The 15,271-nt window shown below is 44.1% G+C and overlaps 2 protein-coding genes across 2 annotated transcripts; both read right to left on the reverse strand.

Moving 5' to 3' along the window:
• Positions 1 to 47: 47 nt before the first annotated feature.
• On the reverse strand, positions 48 to 1,931 carry LOC102709980 (desmethyl-deoxy-podophyllotoxin synthase-like). The gene is made up of 2 exons (XM_040527039.1): positions 916 to 1,931; positions 48 to 831 (listed from the first exon to the last, which is right to left on the reverse strand). The coding sequence occupies exons 1-2, from the start codon at positions 1,837 to 1,839 to the stop codon at positions 202 to 204; spliced, it is 1,554 nt and encodes a 517-aa protein (XP_040382973.1). The 5' UTR covers positions 1,840 to 1,931; the 3' UTR covers positions 48 to 201.
• Positions 1,932 to 2,603: 672 nt separating this feature from the next.
• On the reverse strand, positions 2,604 to 9,324 carry LOC102701307 (cyclin-L1-1). The gene is made up of 8 exons (XM_006644123.2): positions 8,857 to 9,324; positions 7,612 to 7,693; positions 7,166 to 7,306; positions 6,811 to 6,977; positions 3,978 to 4,239; positions 3,523 to 3,898; positions 3,406 to 3,447; positions 2,604 to 3,328 (listed from the first exon to the last, which is right to left on the reverse strand). Exons 1-8 carry the CDS (start codon positions 9,006 to 9,008, stop codon positions 3,267 to 3,269), a joined length of 1,284 nt encoding a protein of 427 aa, XP_006644186.1. The 5' UTR covers positions 9,009 to 9,324; the 3' UTR covers positions 2,604 to 3,266.
• Positions 9,325 to 15,271: the final 5,947 nt, after the last annotated feature.

The raw sequence follows: 15,271 nt of genomic DNA on the forward strand, positions 1-15,271 counted from the left end.
TCACCACTTATATTCCATTCTAGCAACAAATTGATAAATATGTTACTTTATATTATTGATGCTTGTTCCATGTTAAATATAACTATGCAGCTTTTACATATATACAAAATCCGATAATTTAAAGTTACTGATAAAAGTTGAAACTGCACCAAATGAGGGTATGAGACTGCATACGTGATCGACATGAGACTGGAGCAGTTTTTATACGTCCCGGAGCGGCACGCGAACGGCGGGAACAAGCAAGAGGTCGGAGCGCCGCCGCGTGGTGATCCCCAGCGCCTCCGTCATGTCCAGCTCGCCGCCGCCCGGCACCTCCCAGTCGAAGTGGTACAGGAGGCCGGCGAGCGCGAGCTCCATGTTGGCCAGCCCGAACGCCATCCCGGGGCACATCCGCCGCCCGGCGCCGAACGGTATGTACTCGAAGTCCGTCCCCTTGAAGTCGGCGACGGGGGCGGCGCCGCCGCGCTGCTCGAACCTCTCCGGCGCGAACTCCTCGGGGGCGTCCCAGTGCGCCGGGTCCCTGCCGATCGCCCACGCGTTGACGAGCACCATCGCGCCCTCCGGCACGTCGAACCCGAGGACCTGGCACGGCTCCCGGCAGTCCCTCGGCAGCAGCATCGTCACCGGCGGGTGCAGCCGGAGCGACTCCTTGATGACGAGGCGCAGGTAGTGGAGATCGCCGAGGCTCTCCTCGGTGACCCAGTCCTGTCCGGCGAGGACTCGCCGGACCTCGTCCTGCGCCTTGCGCATCACCCTCGGGTTCCTCACCAGCTCCGACATGGTCCACTGCAGCGACGTCGCCGCCGTCTCGCTGCTCGCCACGAAGATGTCCTATACAAGAATCAGATGAAATTAACTTCTTGTTTGATTTTCTTTTTCAGTCTGGGAGGGAGGATGCAGCTGAGCTCGGCTTACGATGATCACGGTCTTGATGTTCTCCGTGGTGAGGACGGGATTCGTCTTGTCTTGGCTCTGGATCCGCAAGAGGACGTCAAGCAAGTCCTCCTCGTCGCCGCCGGCGGCGGCGGCGGCGGCTCTGCTCTCGTGATGCTCCTGGAAGATGGTGTCGATGAAATCCATCATTTCCCGGCGCTCCCGCTTCATCCGGCGGGGCATCCCGCTGAGGAGCATCGCCGCGCGCGACGACGGGAAGAGGTCCGGCAAGCACTGCGCCGGCAAGAGCTTCATCCTCCTCTCCAGCATACGCAGGAACGCGGCACGGTTCTTGAACCTGCTCCCGACGATGGCGCGCACGGCGGAGTCCGCGACGTACGCCGAGATCCTCTCGCTCAGGTTCACCGCACCCGCACCGGCCCCCGCGTCGCACGGCGGCGGGGTCAACGCCGCCACGGCGCGGAGAAGCCGCCCGGCCTCCTCCTCCCGCACGGCGCGGAACGAGCGGACGCGGCGCGCGCTGAGGAGCTCGAGGGTGCAGATCCTGCGGAGCGCCCTCCACCCGTCGCCGTAGGGCGCGAACACGACGCCGAGGCTCTCCCGCATGAGGACCTTTCCCGTCGGCGTGACGGGCCGCGTCGCGAAGGCGAGGTCGTGGGTCCTCAGGACCGCGCGCGCGGCCTCCGCGGAGGAGGCGACGACGACGCGGAGCTCGCAGAGGCGGAGCAGCATGAGCGGGCCGTGGCGGCGGGCGAGGCGCCGCATCGCGCGGTGCGGGAGCGCGCCCGCGACGTGGTGGAGGTGGCCGATGACGGGGAGCGCCCACGGCGACGGCGGCGGCCGGCTGCCGCCGCCACCACGCCGGCGCGACGAACGTGTCGGGGAGAGGAACGGGACGGCGAGCAGCAGAGCCAGGAGCAGTAGATAGAGAGGAAGCTCAGCCATGGCTACGATTTCTTCCAGCTCTGCTGGTCATTAGGATCAGCACGCATAGTGTATTTAACCACTTGTAGCCGCCGTCATTGACATTACCGTATTACGGGGTTTCAGTCGGTTGACTCTTCAAAGTTGTTGTGAGTAGTAGCACTAGCGAGCATAAGCGAAAAATTGAATTTTAATTTTAAGATTGGTTTTGTTTTTTTAGTTTATTCTTTATTATTTTTAAGTCAGTACGTACGTGCGTGTATACATATATACATATATATATATATATAAGGTTTTGTTTTAATCAATAATGTTTTTCTTATATTCGCTTTGATCTGACATGGTTGATTTTTTTGCATATATTTGACCGTTGATATTTTTCAAATATTTTTTTCACAAATATGCGAAAGTATAATAAAATAAATGATAATTACGAAAAAATTTTGAATGAGTTCAAAAGTTAGGCAAAAGAAGTAATAAATAAAGCAAAAAGATTGTTCAGCCACCAGGGTTAGATATCTAACCCTCCTCTTTTTTCACGCACGCTTCCCGAACTGTTAAACGGTGTATTTTTTAATAATTAATTAATCGTGTACTAATCTATGTTCTTCACGTCGGATAACTAACCCCCACATTCCCCTCCAAATGAACGCAGCCAGAGTCTAGTAGATGAAACGGTCCAGGGCTCCTTGCAATGGATCAATTTTAAGTTTGAAATAAATGGAGTAATTTTTGCAGAAAGAATTCTTATGTTTTTATAAGAATTTTGACATCATTTAGACGGCTGATTTACCTATACCGATATAGGTCTAACAATTTTTATATGTTCTCTCCTGATACAAACTTACAAATCATGTTCAAGTATTTTTGTCTCCTGATACAAAGTTACAAATCATGTTCAAGTATTTTTGGACTGTGAACAATATTACCAACATGTCTTGACAGTTTGCATGCAGCTTTAAACCCGATACTTATCAGTTGTAGGTATGCAAATATCTTACCGCACAGCATTCTCAGAGCTTTCAATTCCTCTTGATGTACAGTCACATACTCACCCTTGGATATGATTTTCTCAGTTAAGCTCCAATATAACAAACTCTGCTCTTAGACTAGAAGCTGCAGGACACTGCATACAAACGGAGTCTATGATGCTCAACACAAAATGGCAAGTAAAAAAAGAGGGCAGTTCACCGTAATCAAACACCCCCAAGTGGCTCCGTTGCAAACTTGCAATATACTCCAATGGTAGATGGCACCCTACGTACAATGGGATAACCTCAGAAGTTGGATTACAAAATTTTGGTTTTGAAATTATGAAGATATAAGATTAAAGTGCAATTCGTGTCTGCACTGTAACACGACAGATGATATATGATTTCCAGATTCCTCTCATGCCTATCCAGACACTTAGCATTCTCCATGTTTGTCTGTTTGCAAGCTCGGGCAGATTACGGGCGTCTGTGTCGATCTTTGTCACGAGATGAATGCGAACTGTAGTGATCGCCACGATCTGAAGAGGTAGCCAAAATACCCGAGATAAGAAAAACAGATATGGTTGATGGAAAGGCCACTGGTAGACTAACGTACCTCTTGATGAGCGGTGCCTTGACTTCTCTTTGTCAGAGTATCCTGCATTTGCAAGGACATCAGGAAAACATAACATGCTTCAAAGAAGAGCCAAAGCAGAAATATCAATGACAATACCTGAACTTCTGTCCTTAGAACGGTGCCTCCGCTGCCTATCCCTGTCTGCTTCTCTATCACGCTCCCTCTCACGGTCGGACTCCCGGCCCTTGCTATCACGATCAGAATCCCGACCCCTGCTATCACGATCACGGCCCCTTGATCTATCTCTTTCTCTTTCCCGGGTGCGGTCAACGTTGGATTCTGACTTCTCACTCTTTGAATTCACTGCAGGGTCTTCTTTACCATTGAGTTCAGCAGGCAGTGTATTTGCATCATCCTCACCTTTTTCTTTCACCTTATCTGACCCTGCCTTAATTATTGCATCCTTTTCCTGGCTAGAACTTGGGGGTACAGGGGTACCTCTATCGCTTGCAACAGCAGTTGCTGGACTTTCCTGCACATGATTACAAACAAACAAAATCAGTAGCAATTTTTAATATTAAACTATTACAAGTCCAATCATTATTTTTAACCTTTGAAGCACTTGTATCAAAAGTCCTTCTAAGTGTGAAGGAGTCATTGTCTTTATACACTGGTATATATTGTGACTTGGGGAGGCTATAGAGATGAGCAAGAACTCTGCAAACTTCTTGAATTCCTGCCTCATCAGCATCAAACACAGTCCACCAAGGAGGGTCTTCAGGGAGGGGAACCCCATGTTTCCTTGCTGCAGCATACACCACTCCACATGCTACTACTTCACTCTTGAATCTAACACACAGGGTTGTCCGCAAGCTGATACACAAAATATACATTGAAGATTTAGAAGTGCAAATTTAACTTAATATGGTTGAAAAAGGCACAACGGAAAACCTGCAAGCCTTGATAACAAATATATTTTATGGTACACTGACTACTCAAACTTGAAGCTCAAAAGTAACACAGAGTACATCGCATGATGGCACATGCATTCCATATGAGATAGCTGACATGCACCATCTATGGAAATAGGTTCTGTCATCTAAATAAGTAAATATACTGTTTACACAGGAAACAAAGTCATCTTGTTTCATTCTTCTCTTTCCCTTATCTTACTGAAGACAAGAAGGTTGATCATCAGTTTACAACATCTTGGTAACATTAGTTATTCTTTACCAAAAAAAGGGTCTTGCTCATCAAGTCCATCCACAAGTTATACAATAGAGGCTGTGTTCTTTTGTACAGCTTTTTCATTGCCTTTGCATGCACGCTTCCTGAACTGCTAAACGGTGTCTTCATGCAAAAAAAAAGTTTCTAGATAGAAGTTCATCATCTCACTTTTCTAAAATAGATTTTCAAGCTAGTATTCCATCATTTATACCATTAAATAGTTGTCACAAAAAATTACACAATCTTTCATCTTTCATCAACAATGAACACAGCCTGAATCATGCTCCTTGTACCTTGGGTCAGCACCATATGTGACCAATATTCTCTAAGATCCAAGATCTGATCCAATTATTATTACAGGCCCATTTTAGTCTAACCACACTGTTAACATTGCACTCGTCTTGCTGAATCTACTACTAGGTTAATTTGACCTTAGTTCTGTTCTGGGAAGATTTGCTCACTGTTAAAAGAACCCCATCTGCAACTCTATAAATATGATAAAACTAGCGTGTGATGCATCAGTAAATCGATTCTAATGGTGCATACATCTTAGCAGGGTTATGATCTAGCCCACACCAATTAAGGTCGCAGTTGACATAGCTAATCAAGGGCAACTAGGGTTAGGACATCCTCAAAACAATAAAGTCTGAAGATATTTTTATTAAATTCTCCATGTTTAATTATACTATCTGTTATTGTTTGAGAGTTTTCAGAGCAAAAGAAAAATATGGCCCAAAGATATTTTTATTAAATTTTGCAAGTTTAATTATACTCTCTGGAATTGTTTTAGATTTTTCAGAGTAAAAGAAATAATTTTAATAATAAAAAATCATTTCAGCAATTATTTGAATTAAAAGTCCTTTCAAAATCCTCTCCTAAACTTCAGGCCAAATCTGGCCCAGCCTCATTCTCTTCCATGCCAGCCCAACTACCGGAAGTTTGGTTTATCTTCTTATCCTTGCGGTCGCATTTAAGTCTGCTTTCCCTTCCTCCCCTTTGGACCGTCCATTAGCTGCAGCCCATTCAAGTCAAAGAAAAAGTCTGCTTCGCATCCCTTCTTCAACCTCCAGTTCTTTCTCTCCTCCCCAAGATAGACTCCTCTTTTCATGTCAAATCCGGCGAAATCCGTGGGGGATTCTTTAAATTAGTTGAGGGCTTTTGTTTGCCTCAATCTCCTCTTCTTTTCCCACAAGAATCGGAGCAAGCAGACATGCGCAGAGAGGGAGTTAGACAAAACCAGAAGCTCGCAGAGAGGGAGTCGGACAAAACGGAAGCGGACGTGCAAAAAGGGGCAGACAACGTGCGAAGACAGAAACAATCCATATTTTTAAGTAGTATATAAATATAAATGAGAACTGTATGTTCATAATACAGCTCATTAGCCCCTTGCAAAGTTGCATATTCTAAAGCTACAGGTGACTTGTTCATATTGAACAAAGATGCCATGATACAGATAAGTGACTATATAAATCAAAGGTGTACACTTTTTTCCTAATCTCTATTTGACTATGGAAAAGCATGTGCATGCTGAAATAAAGTGTCAAGTTTCATTTAGGTGCTGCTCCATGGTAAGGAATGTTAGCCATGTTGAATAAAAAAAATTTCAGGGTTCATTCAGATAATGGTGCTCTTTGTTCAATGGACTGGAAGCTTCTATTTATACCATGATCGCTTAGGGCGAGTTTGTTTGAGCAAAAATGGGCTGAACCAATTTGCTCATGCTGTCACGCAAAACAAGATAAGTCATTAGCATATGATTAATTATGTTTTTGCAAAAAAAATATATATAGAACAGTTGCTTTAAAACCACAAATACCCATTTTTCAAGTTTGAAATAATTAATATGTAATCAATTATGCACTAATGACTTAGATCATTTTACATGAGCAAATTAATTCAGCTTGTTTTTGCCCATAGTCAAGCTTTCAAGAGTTAATACAAATTGTAAGGATCTGCGAGATAGACAGAGTATTGAGAAGAGCAAAGTAAAGAACACTTCTGGAAAAATATTCTTTCAAGACAACTGATAATTCTAAGCCAAAAGAAACATCACAGATAAGTTAGATTTAACTCTTTTGTCCTCGGCAGTATCCTAAGATAAGAGGTACGATTATATCTGAAGGATGGTAAAAGCCTTATAAAATAAGATATGGTTGAACTACATAAGTTCAACAAGAATATTTTAACAGTGAGGTAAGTTTAGTTCAAATGAATTACCTGTCATTGGCAAGGTTCCATGCCACTTGTGTCAGTTCAGGGGCTTCAAGTGTTGCAAGGTAGTTAGATATGAACTTATGAGGGTGCTCTACATGGCAAACAAACCCCATCTCTTTCAAAAGATGTCGTTCTGTCCTTACCAGATCATGCTTCAAGTCCAAGTATTTCTGCAACAAATTATTAGAGCTTTCAATTAGCATAACTCTTTGTAAAATGTATATATGTATATAAATGTAACATAGGAATTACAGCTCTAGCAATGAGAAAGCAAAAACTAGAGATACTAAGATTGAACTGCACAAAGGTTTAAAAAAATATTTAAAAAGGATGAGAGAGTTAAAGAAAGAAGATAAACCTTTGAAAATATATCTAAGTGTTCTATTGGTACATTCTCTCTCCTACATTCCATTCTATGGAAGACGATGATTATATGCTTTGATCTCCTTGGACTCTCCTCCAACTTTCCTGCCAGCCAAACACAGCTTGCAGCAACTCTCTGCAAGCACAAACAGAGACTCGTTGGTTCAGCTCGTAAAATCCCAAGACTGGTTCAATCAGAGTAACCGGAGACAAAAACTGACGGATTGTTTCGCTGAAATTAAGCATAAGCGAAACGGCTTACTAATGATTAAAAAAAATTATTGGTAAAACTTTTATGTAAGTGTTCTTACCGATCTAAAAGCAAAGGCTAGAAAATAATCTACGATGGAAAAACCCCAAAGTCAACTCTAAATTTAAGTTTTGAAATTCAAATTTTGGCTTATAAGCATAAATAAAGAGATGGGGGCGAAAGTTACTTACCTTCACACTGAATCGAACAAATGATTTCTTGCAGTAAAAACGATGAAATAACACTTGTGCTGTGGCCATCACTGCTTGTGGTCTTTGGTGCGTCAAGGAATCCAGAACATGTGAATATTATCCTTTAAAAAAAATGGAGAATAGAATAGAAGCTGCAAGAATGGGGCCTAGCTAGGTTCAAGCTACAGAGAAGCTTGTGAAAATCAATATCTCCCAGCTAGATATTATTTGAATATTTGCTACATCAGTTGTGACACTAACAAATAGGGTATGGGATGTCAAACAGATCTAAAAAGAATCGGGTATGGTCTTTCCACATTCATATTCCTGTTTTAAGCACATAACAGAATTAATTCAAATATGCTCAGATGAGACTACAAAAGACAAACTGATTATTGACTTGTACTAAGAAAATGAAACAAACAACTGATGTAACTTATGTAGCAGCAAGATATTGAGGATATTTGAACCTAAGCATAACTAATAATTATATCAAATTGATTGAAGTGGAAAAACATAAAAAGAAGTTCCAACTGTTAGGCCTGCTACAATAAAATAAGTACATTAACTGTTGAATAAGAACGGCTCAGAATAACTTGGAAATGTACAAACCAAACCAACAATTAAATAGAGGGAAAAATTAATCAACCGATGGAAATAAGAACCATTTGTGTAACCTGAAGAATTGTGTAGTCTGTATAATTTGTATCTGTTTGACACCCCTAGTTTGGTTGTACATCTGATTACCCAAATTATTTGACATCTGATCTAGAATGGATGAATTTAAATATGGTTGCTTGACCATAGCTGTTGTTTCTTCATTATGCTAACCAATTATTTAGCCATTAGAATATACATCTGGGTTTGACAGATGCAAATATGGTTTAATGTTTTCCGTCGAGCACACCATGTTTCCAACAAAGATGCAGGGGGTCCAGTACTTCGATATCTCAGATATATAACTGACATTTCGTTAGTTTAGCTGGATAATATGAAAGATAAACACCCCCAATCTGACAAAACCAAAACCTTAATAGGAAGCACGACATTGAAACTAAAACTGAGCAAACCAAATAGCTCTATCAATTGCGCTTTAGCGAGCACCCCTACACATGGATGGCAATGACAGAACCGTTGGAAACCCTAGGCCACTTGGGACACCCCCTAACGATTGGAGTTGGACATGAACAGAAAACGGGGAAGGGAAGGGTAGGGGGAGCAGGAGGAAGGGGAGGAGAAGGATACAGCTTGAGGAGGATGCCGCTCTCCTGGATGAGGTCGCAGCCGTAGACGCGGAGAGCGGTCTCGGTGGCCTCGTCGATCCCATCCTTCCTCGACGGCGAGTCCCGCAGCTGCTCGTCCGTCAAGTAGAACGTGTCTATCGCCGTGTAGATCATCGCTCCCCCGCGACGCGAGGGCCCTACTCCCCCGCCAGGTGGGCGCCCGCCTCTAGTAGAGCTCGATCCCCGCTGGCGTGGCGGCTGCGCCGCGCTCGGCCAGGGCGACGGTCGCCACCGAGGAGCGAGGCGCCCCCTGCGAAGCCTGGGGGAGGAGGAGCCTGCGGTGAGTACTGGAGGCGCAGCGCGGGGGCCGGCCGGCGAGCGGTGGAGGCGGCGGGGGTTGCTGCGGATGATAGAGAGGAGGATTTACACCGGAGTTGGGTTTTTTTCTTTTTTCTTTTTATTTTTGAACTGGAGCACCGGGGGATTTGACGAAGCCGGGCTAGGGATTGGAATCTGGAGTCCTTTACGTAAGTGCCAGTTTTTTTGGTTACATTGTGTTGCTAAAGGGCTGTTTGGATGTTAGGATTTTTTTCTTTGTCATATTAAATGTTTGGACGTTAACTAGGAATATTAAATATAGACTAATAATAAAACTAATTTTATAAATAAAGGCTATTTCACTAGATAAAATTTTTAAGCCTAATTAATCCACGATTAGTAAATGTTTACTGTAGCATCATATTTGTTAATCATGGACTAATTAGGCTCAATAGATTCGTCTCGTGAAATAGTCCAAAGTATGGGGTGGGTTTTATTAATAGTCTATATTTAATACTTCTAATTAGTGTCCAAATATTCGATGTGATAGGGACTTAAAAAAATCCCAGTGGATCAAAAAAAGTTTGTAGATACCTATATGCTATTGATCTAACTTTTTTTACATGCATGTCATTTTGAATGGATGGAGACTTAACGGTGTTAGAGCAAGTTCAATAGTATAGCCAACTACTAGCTCTAATTCATCTATAGTCAATCTAATAGTCAATTCATACAATAGTTACCTACAAAACATCAATACATGGTCCCACATGTCATACACACATTATGTCTTGAAGCTCACGTGCAGCTGGCTACAAATTAGTAGCCCACCTCTCTTCTCTCTCCCCTCTTATCTCTTTAAAATATGCTTATAGCTGACTTATTGCCTGCTATTGTACCTGCTCTTAAATAGAGACGTAAAAAAACTGTTTTGCCCTTGTTAGTGAATAAATGACAAACATAATTGCTCAACTAATTGTGTAATTAATTAACCAGATTAACCTAAATAACCAATAGCCCATGCCGGAGCGCAGCACCAAGAACGGGAGCATGGTGCATCGAGCGACGCCGGGGCAGGCACGCTCTCCGCCGCCCGTGATGTTGTTGAACCTCCGACGCGCCGACGGCCGCGGCAGGTTCTCCGTCACGATGTTCTCGTGCAAGTTGGCGCGCCACGGCGGGCACTACCGGCGGTCGCTCCGCCGCGTCGGCCCCACCGCCGTCGTCTCCTGGTCCAGCCACGACATTACCGTGGGGGAGGCGCCATCCTCGTCGGCTGCCGTGCCGAGCACCGCGCACGCCGTCGCTGCGACACACGCCCAGCGCAGCTGCTGGAGGCGAGCCACGCGAGCGCCGCCTCACCACTTTGTCATGCCTACGGTTGTGACCAGTGCAGTGGAGGATGAAGCAGAGAGCGAGAAGGCGTCTTCGGGCCACGGAGGCGAGGGAGAGAATATGTAATGTGAGTTTACATCTTTATGTTGAGTTGTGTGTGCGTGGGGCCCAGAGGGCATGAGCGGGCTGAGCTAGCTGAAAGGGAATAAAAACCGGGAGTACTGTAGCTTGTGGGGTAAGTTTTGAGAAATGAGAAATCCTTAGTCTATTCTTCCCCAATCTATTCTCTGAATTCTCTGGCTCTATTCTCTTGCGATCTCGACTTCTTCTCCCCGATCAGCGGTGACTTCTCTCGTCGGCGACGTGGGATATCACAAGTTGGTATCAGAGCCGTCGGTCCCGGAGTGTGCTCCTTCATCCTCGCGGCTTGGTCGGTAAATTCCTGTGGCCGAGTTGGTGGTTCCTCTCCGGAGTCGAACTACTGTGAATCTCGCGTCTGGTTTGACTGAGTTTCGTGCAGGAGACACAACGGCGCCGTCTAAGCAAGGAGTGTAGGTGCGACAAGTAGTTGCAGCGATGGAATCCATGGAGGAACGGCTGCTGAAGCAGTTTCAAGCGTTGGTTAAGCAAATGGAAGGGGTGGAAACGATGGTGTCTAGGTTGGATCAGATTGATTCACAGCTGAAACACCATGGGGATTGTCTAGAAGCAGTGCAGAGTAAAGTGGATTTGTCCATGGCTTCCCTGGGGCAAGTGCAAGCAGAACAACTTCAAGTGGCGAAGGCTTTGCAGAAAGCTACACTGGGGTTAGGACCTCATCCGCCTCCGCCACCGCCACCACCACCACCTCCTCCCCCGAGGTCTGAATCGGTGCTTGGGTCTCCATTTTTTTCATCCTGGTGGGGATAGGGAGCATGGGGAGAGGCATTGGACTCCGAAAATGGATTTTCCAAAGTTTGATGGTTCGGGTGCTCGTGTGTGGGTGGATAACTGTGAAACTTATTTCTTGATGTATAACATCATTGAGGGTTTTAAAGTGTCAGCTGCATCGTTGAATATGGTGGGCGATGCAGCCAATTGGTACCAAGCTTGGAAGTAGGAAATGGGATGGCCAACCTGGGAACAACTGAAGTTGGTTCTTCTGGAAGAATTTGAGGCTCATCTTCATCGTGTAAAAATGGATGAGTTGTTACTGCTGACACAAACTGGAACTGTCTCTAAATACAGGTCTCGGTTTGCTCAGTTGGTGTATGAGATTCGATTGTATGATCCGGCAGTGAGTGGACAAATGTTAGTTTCCCAATTTGTTTTGGGCCTGAAAGAGGAGTTGCGATTCTTTGTTACTGCTCAACAACCTGTAACTGTAACTCAGGCTTATTTGGTGGCTCTAGCTTATGAGGGAGCTGCTAGAGTAAAGAAGTCTAATCACAGAAGAGAGTTGGTTCCATACAAAGGTGGAGATATGAGTAAAAATGGGAGCACTGAGTTATGGAAGGCCCAACAGTTGAAGGAGTATAGACGCACGCATGGATTGTGTTTCAAATGTGGTGACAAGTATAATCCAACTCATGTGTGTGGGAAGGTTATTGAGGCAGAGTTGAAAGCTCTGGAGTTTCAGGAGAATGAAATACTATCTGATGAAGTATTGGAAGCTGTCACTCGGTTAGAGCATTCTGAAGATGGTGGAATGTTGTTGTCCATTCATGCTATTTTAGGGACATGTACAACTTCCTCATTACAGTTACGAGCTTTAGTGGGAAATCAGGTTATTCTTATATTGGTGGACTCCGGAAGCACTCATAGTTTTATCAATGCTGATTTGTGTAACAGGTTGCAGCTGACCACACAAGACATTGCTCCTTCTGCTGTTCAGGTAGCTAATGGTCATACTTTGCATTGTACTTCTGTTGTGCCCGATTTTACTTGGTGGATACAGGGTATAACATTTGTAACTCCTGTGAAAGTATTGGATATGAGGGGCTATGATGTAGTGCTAGGTATGGATTGGTTGCAGCTACATAGTCCTATGCATTGTGATTAGAATGGGAAGTGGTTAAAATTTGAGTATCAGGGATCAACAGTTGAATTACAGGGTATTCAGTTTTCGGAATTGTCCCAGTTGCAAATGGCTTCTCCTGAACAAGTGATTGAGTGGCAGCATGGTAATGATGTGTGGGCTATGGCATTAGTTCAGCCCTGTTCAGATCAAGAGGATACACCTGCAGTTCCAGCTTCTGTTCAAAAATTATTGGATAAGTATCAATCTGTTTTTCAGACTGCTTCCTTTTTACCTCCTCACAGAGATTTGGATCATGCAATTCCTTTGATTCCAGGTGCTGCTCCAGTTAACAGCAGACCATATCGGTATTCTCCAGCTCAGAAAGATGAGATAGAGAAACAGGTCAGTGAGATGCTTACATCTGGAATTATTACTCAAAGTTGTAGCCCTTTTGCTTCACCTGTTCTTTTAGTCAAGAAGAAAGATAATTCTTGGCGATTTTGTGTGAATTATAGAAGGTTAAATAACCTTACCATTAAGAACAAGTTTCCTTTACCTATTGTGGATGAATTACTTGATGAATTAGCTGGCACTAAATATTTTTCGAAGTTGGATTTGAAGAGTGGTTATCATCAGATCAGGATGAGGGAATCTGATGAAGAGAAGACTGCTTTTAAGACACATCATGGACATTTTCTGTTCAGGGTGATGCCATTTGGTCTCACTAATGCACCAGCTACTTTTCAATGTTTGATGAATCAAATTTTCTCTGCTTGTATGCGTAAATTTGTGTTGGTGTTCATGGATGATATTCTGGTGTACAGTCCTTCCTTGGATAGTCATATTCAACATTTGGAGATGGTGTTGAGTACATTACAGCAGCATCAGTTGACTGCCAAGTTGAGTAAATGTTCCTTTGCAACTGGAATATCTTGGTCATATTATTTCAGTGGATGGTGTAGCCACTGATCTAGCTAAAACAAGGGTGATGCAACAGTGGCCGACTCCTTCTACGGTTACTGAGCTGCGGGGTTTTCTAGGCCTGACTGGCTATTATCGAAAATTTGTGGCTCATTATGGTATTATAGCTAAACCACTTACTGTGCTTTTGCAAAAGTCTTCCAAGTTTGTTTGGTTAGCCCAGGCTGAGGCAGCTTTTCAATGTTTGAAGCAAGCTATGTGTACAACTCCGGTATTAGCATTGCCTGACTTTAATCAACCTTTTGTATTAGAAACTGATGCTTGTGATACAGGTATTGGGGCAGTTTTATCTCAAGCCGGTCATCCTATTGCCTTTTACAGTAAAGCTTTGGGTGTCAATAATCAACAGTTGTCTATCTATGAAAAAGAGTTCTTGGCTATTATGATGGCAGTTGATAAGTGGCGTTCTTACTTATTACGTGGCCCTTTTACTATTCGTACTGACCATCAGTCGTTGTGTCATTTGGATGATCAACTCTTGACTTCTGAATTGCAATGCAAAGCGATGACTAAGCTTATTGTTTTACAATATAAGTTTCAGTATAAGAAGGGTGTGGAGAATAAGTCAGCGGATGCTTTATCTCGAGTGGGTCATCATTTTTTCTCTTCACGCCATTTCTATGGCTCATCCAATTTGGGTACAAGAGATAGTGAATTCTTATGCTGTGGACACTCAGGCTCAAAACTTGTTAGTTGAGTTGGTTGTAACAGGTTCTAATGACAAGGGTTTTTCTCTCACTCAAGGTCTGATTCGTAAGAAGGGCAAAATTTGGGTAGGTGCTAGTTCTGCACTGCAAACAAAGTTAATCTCAGCTTTTCATGCGTCTGCTTTGGGTGGTCACTCGGGTATGCAGGCTACTTATCATCGTCTCAAGAAATTGTTCTGCTGGACTAGTCTCAAAAAGGTTGTGGAAGAGTTTGTGCAGCAATGCTCTGTGTGCCAACAGGCTAAGCATGAACATTGTTCTTACCCAGGTTTACTTCAACCGTTACCAATTCTGGATGGGGCTTGGTTGGATATTTCTATGGATTTTATTGAAGGTCTTCCTCTTTCTCGAAACAAGAATTGTATTTTGGTGGTGGTTGACCGTTTCTCAAAGTACAGTCATTTTATCGCTCTTCGGCATCCTTTTACAGCTCCTCAAGTGGCGGATGTGTTTTTGGACCAAGTTGCTAAACTTTATGGCATGCCACACTCTATTGTGTCGGATCGTGATAAGATTTTTCAGAGTTCCTTTTGGCAGACATTGTTCAAGAAATTTGGCATTCCTTTACACATGAGTACCGCTTATCATCCTCAATTGGACGGGCAAACTGAACGTGTGAATCAATGCCTTGAAATGTACCTTCGTTGCTCAGTAGCGCAATCTCCCTCTAAGTGGGCAGCCTGGTTACCTTTGGTGCAGTTTTGGTACAATACCAGTTTTCATACCGCTTTACAGTGTTCTCCTCATCGGGCTCTTTACGGACAGGAAGCATCTTATGGTCTGCTTCCGGTGGTGTCCTTGAATGCGGAGGCTTCTTCGTCTGAGTCTAGAGATGCTACCACTCTGTTGACATCTGGGGCCTTTTATTCTAGTTTGCTCCAGTATCACTTAGCTCGGGCCCAGAACCGGATGAAACAGTTAGCGGATGCCAAGCGCACGCAACGGGTGTTTCAGGTCAGGGATTATGTTTATCTGAAATTACAGCCATATGCTCAGACTTCAGTTGCTCGGCGTCCTTATCCGAAACTGGCTATGAAGTTTTACGGTCCGTATCAGATTCTTGACCGGGTGGGTTCGGTGGCATATCGTCTTCAGCT

The sequence above is a fragment of the Oryza brachyantha genome, chromosome 1 (assembly GCF_000231095.2).
Source record: "Oryza brachyantha chromosome 1, ObraRS2, whole genome shotgun sequence".
NCBI classification, from domain to species: domain Eukaryota; kingdom Viridiplantae; phylum Streptophyta; class Magnoliopsida; order Poales; family Poaceae; genus Oryza; species Oryza brachyantha.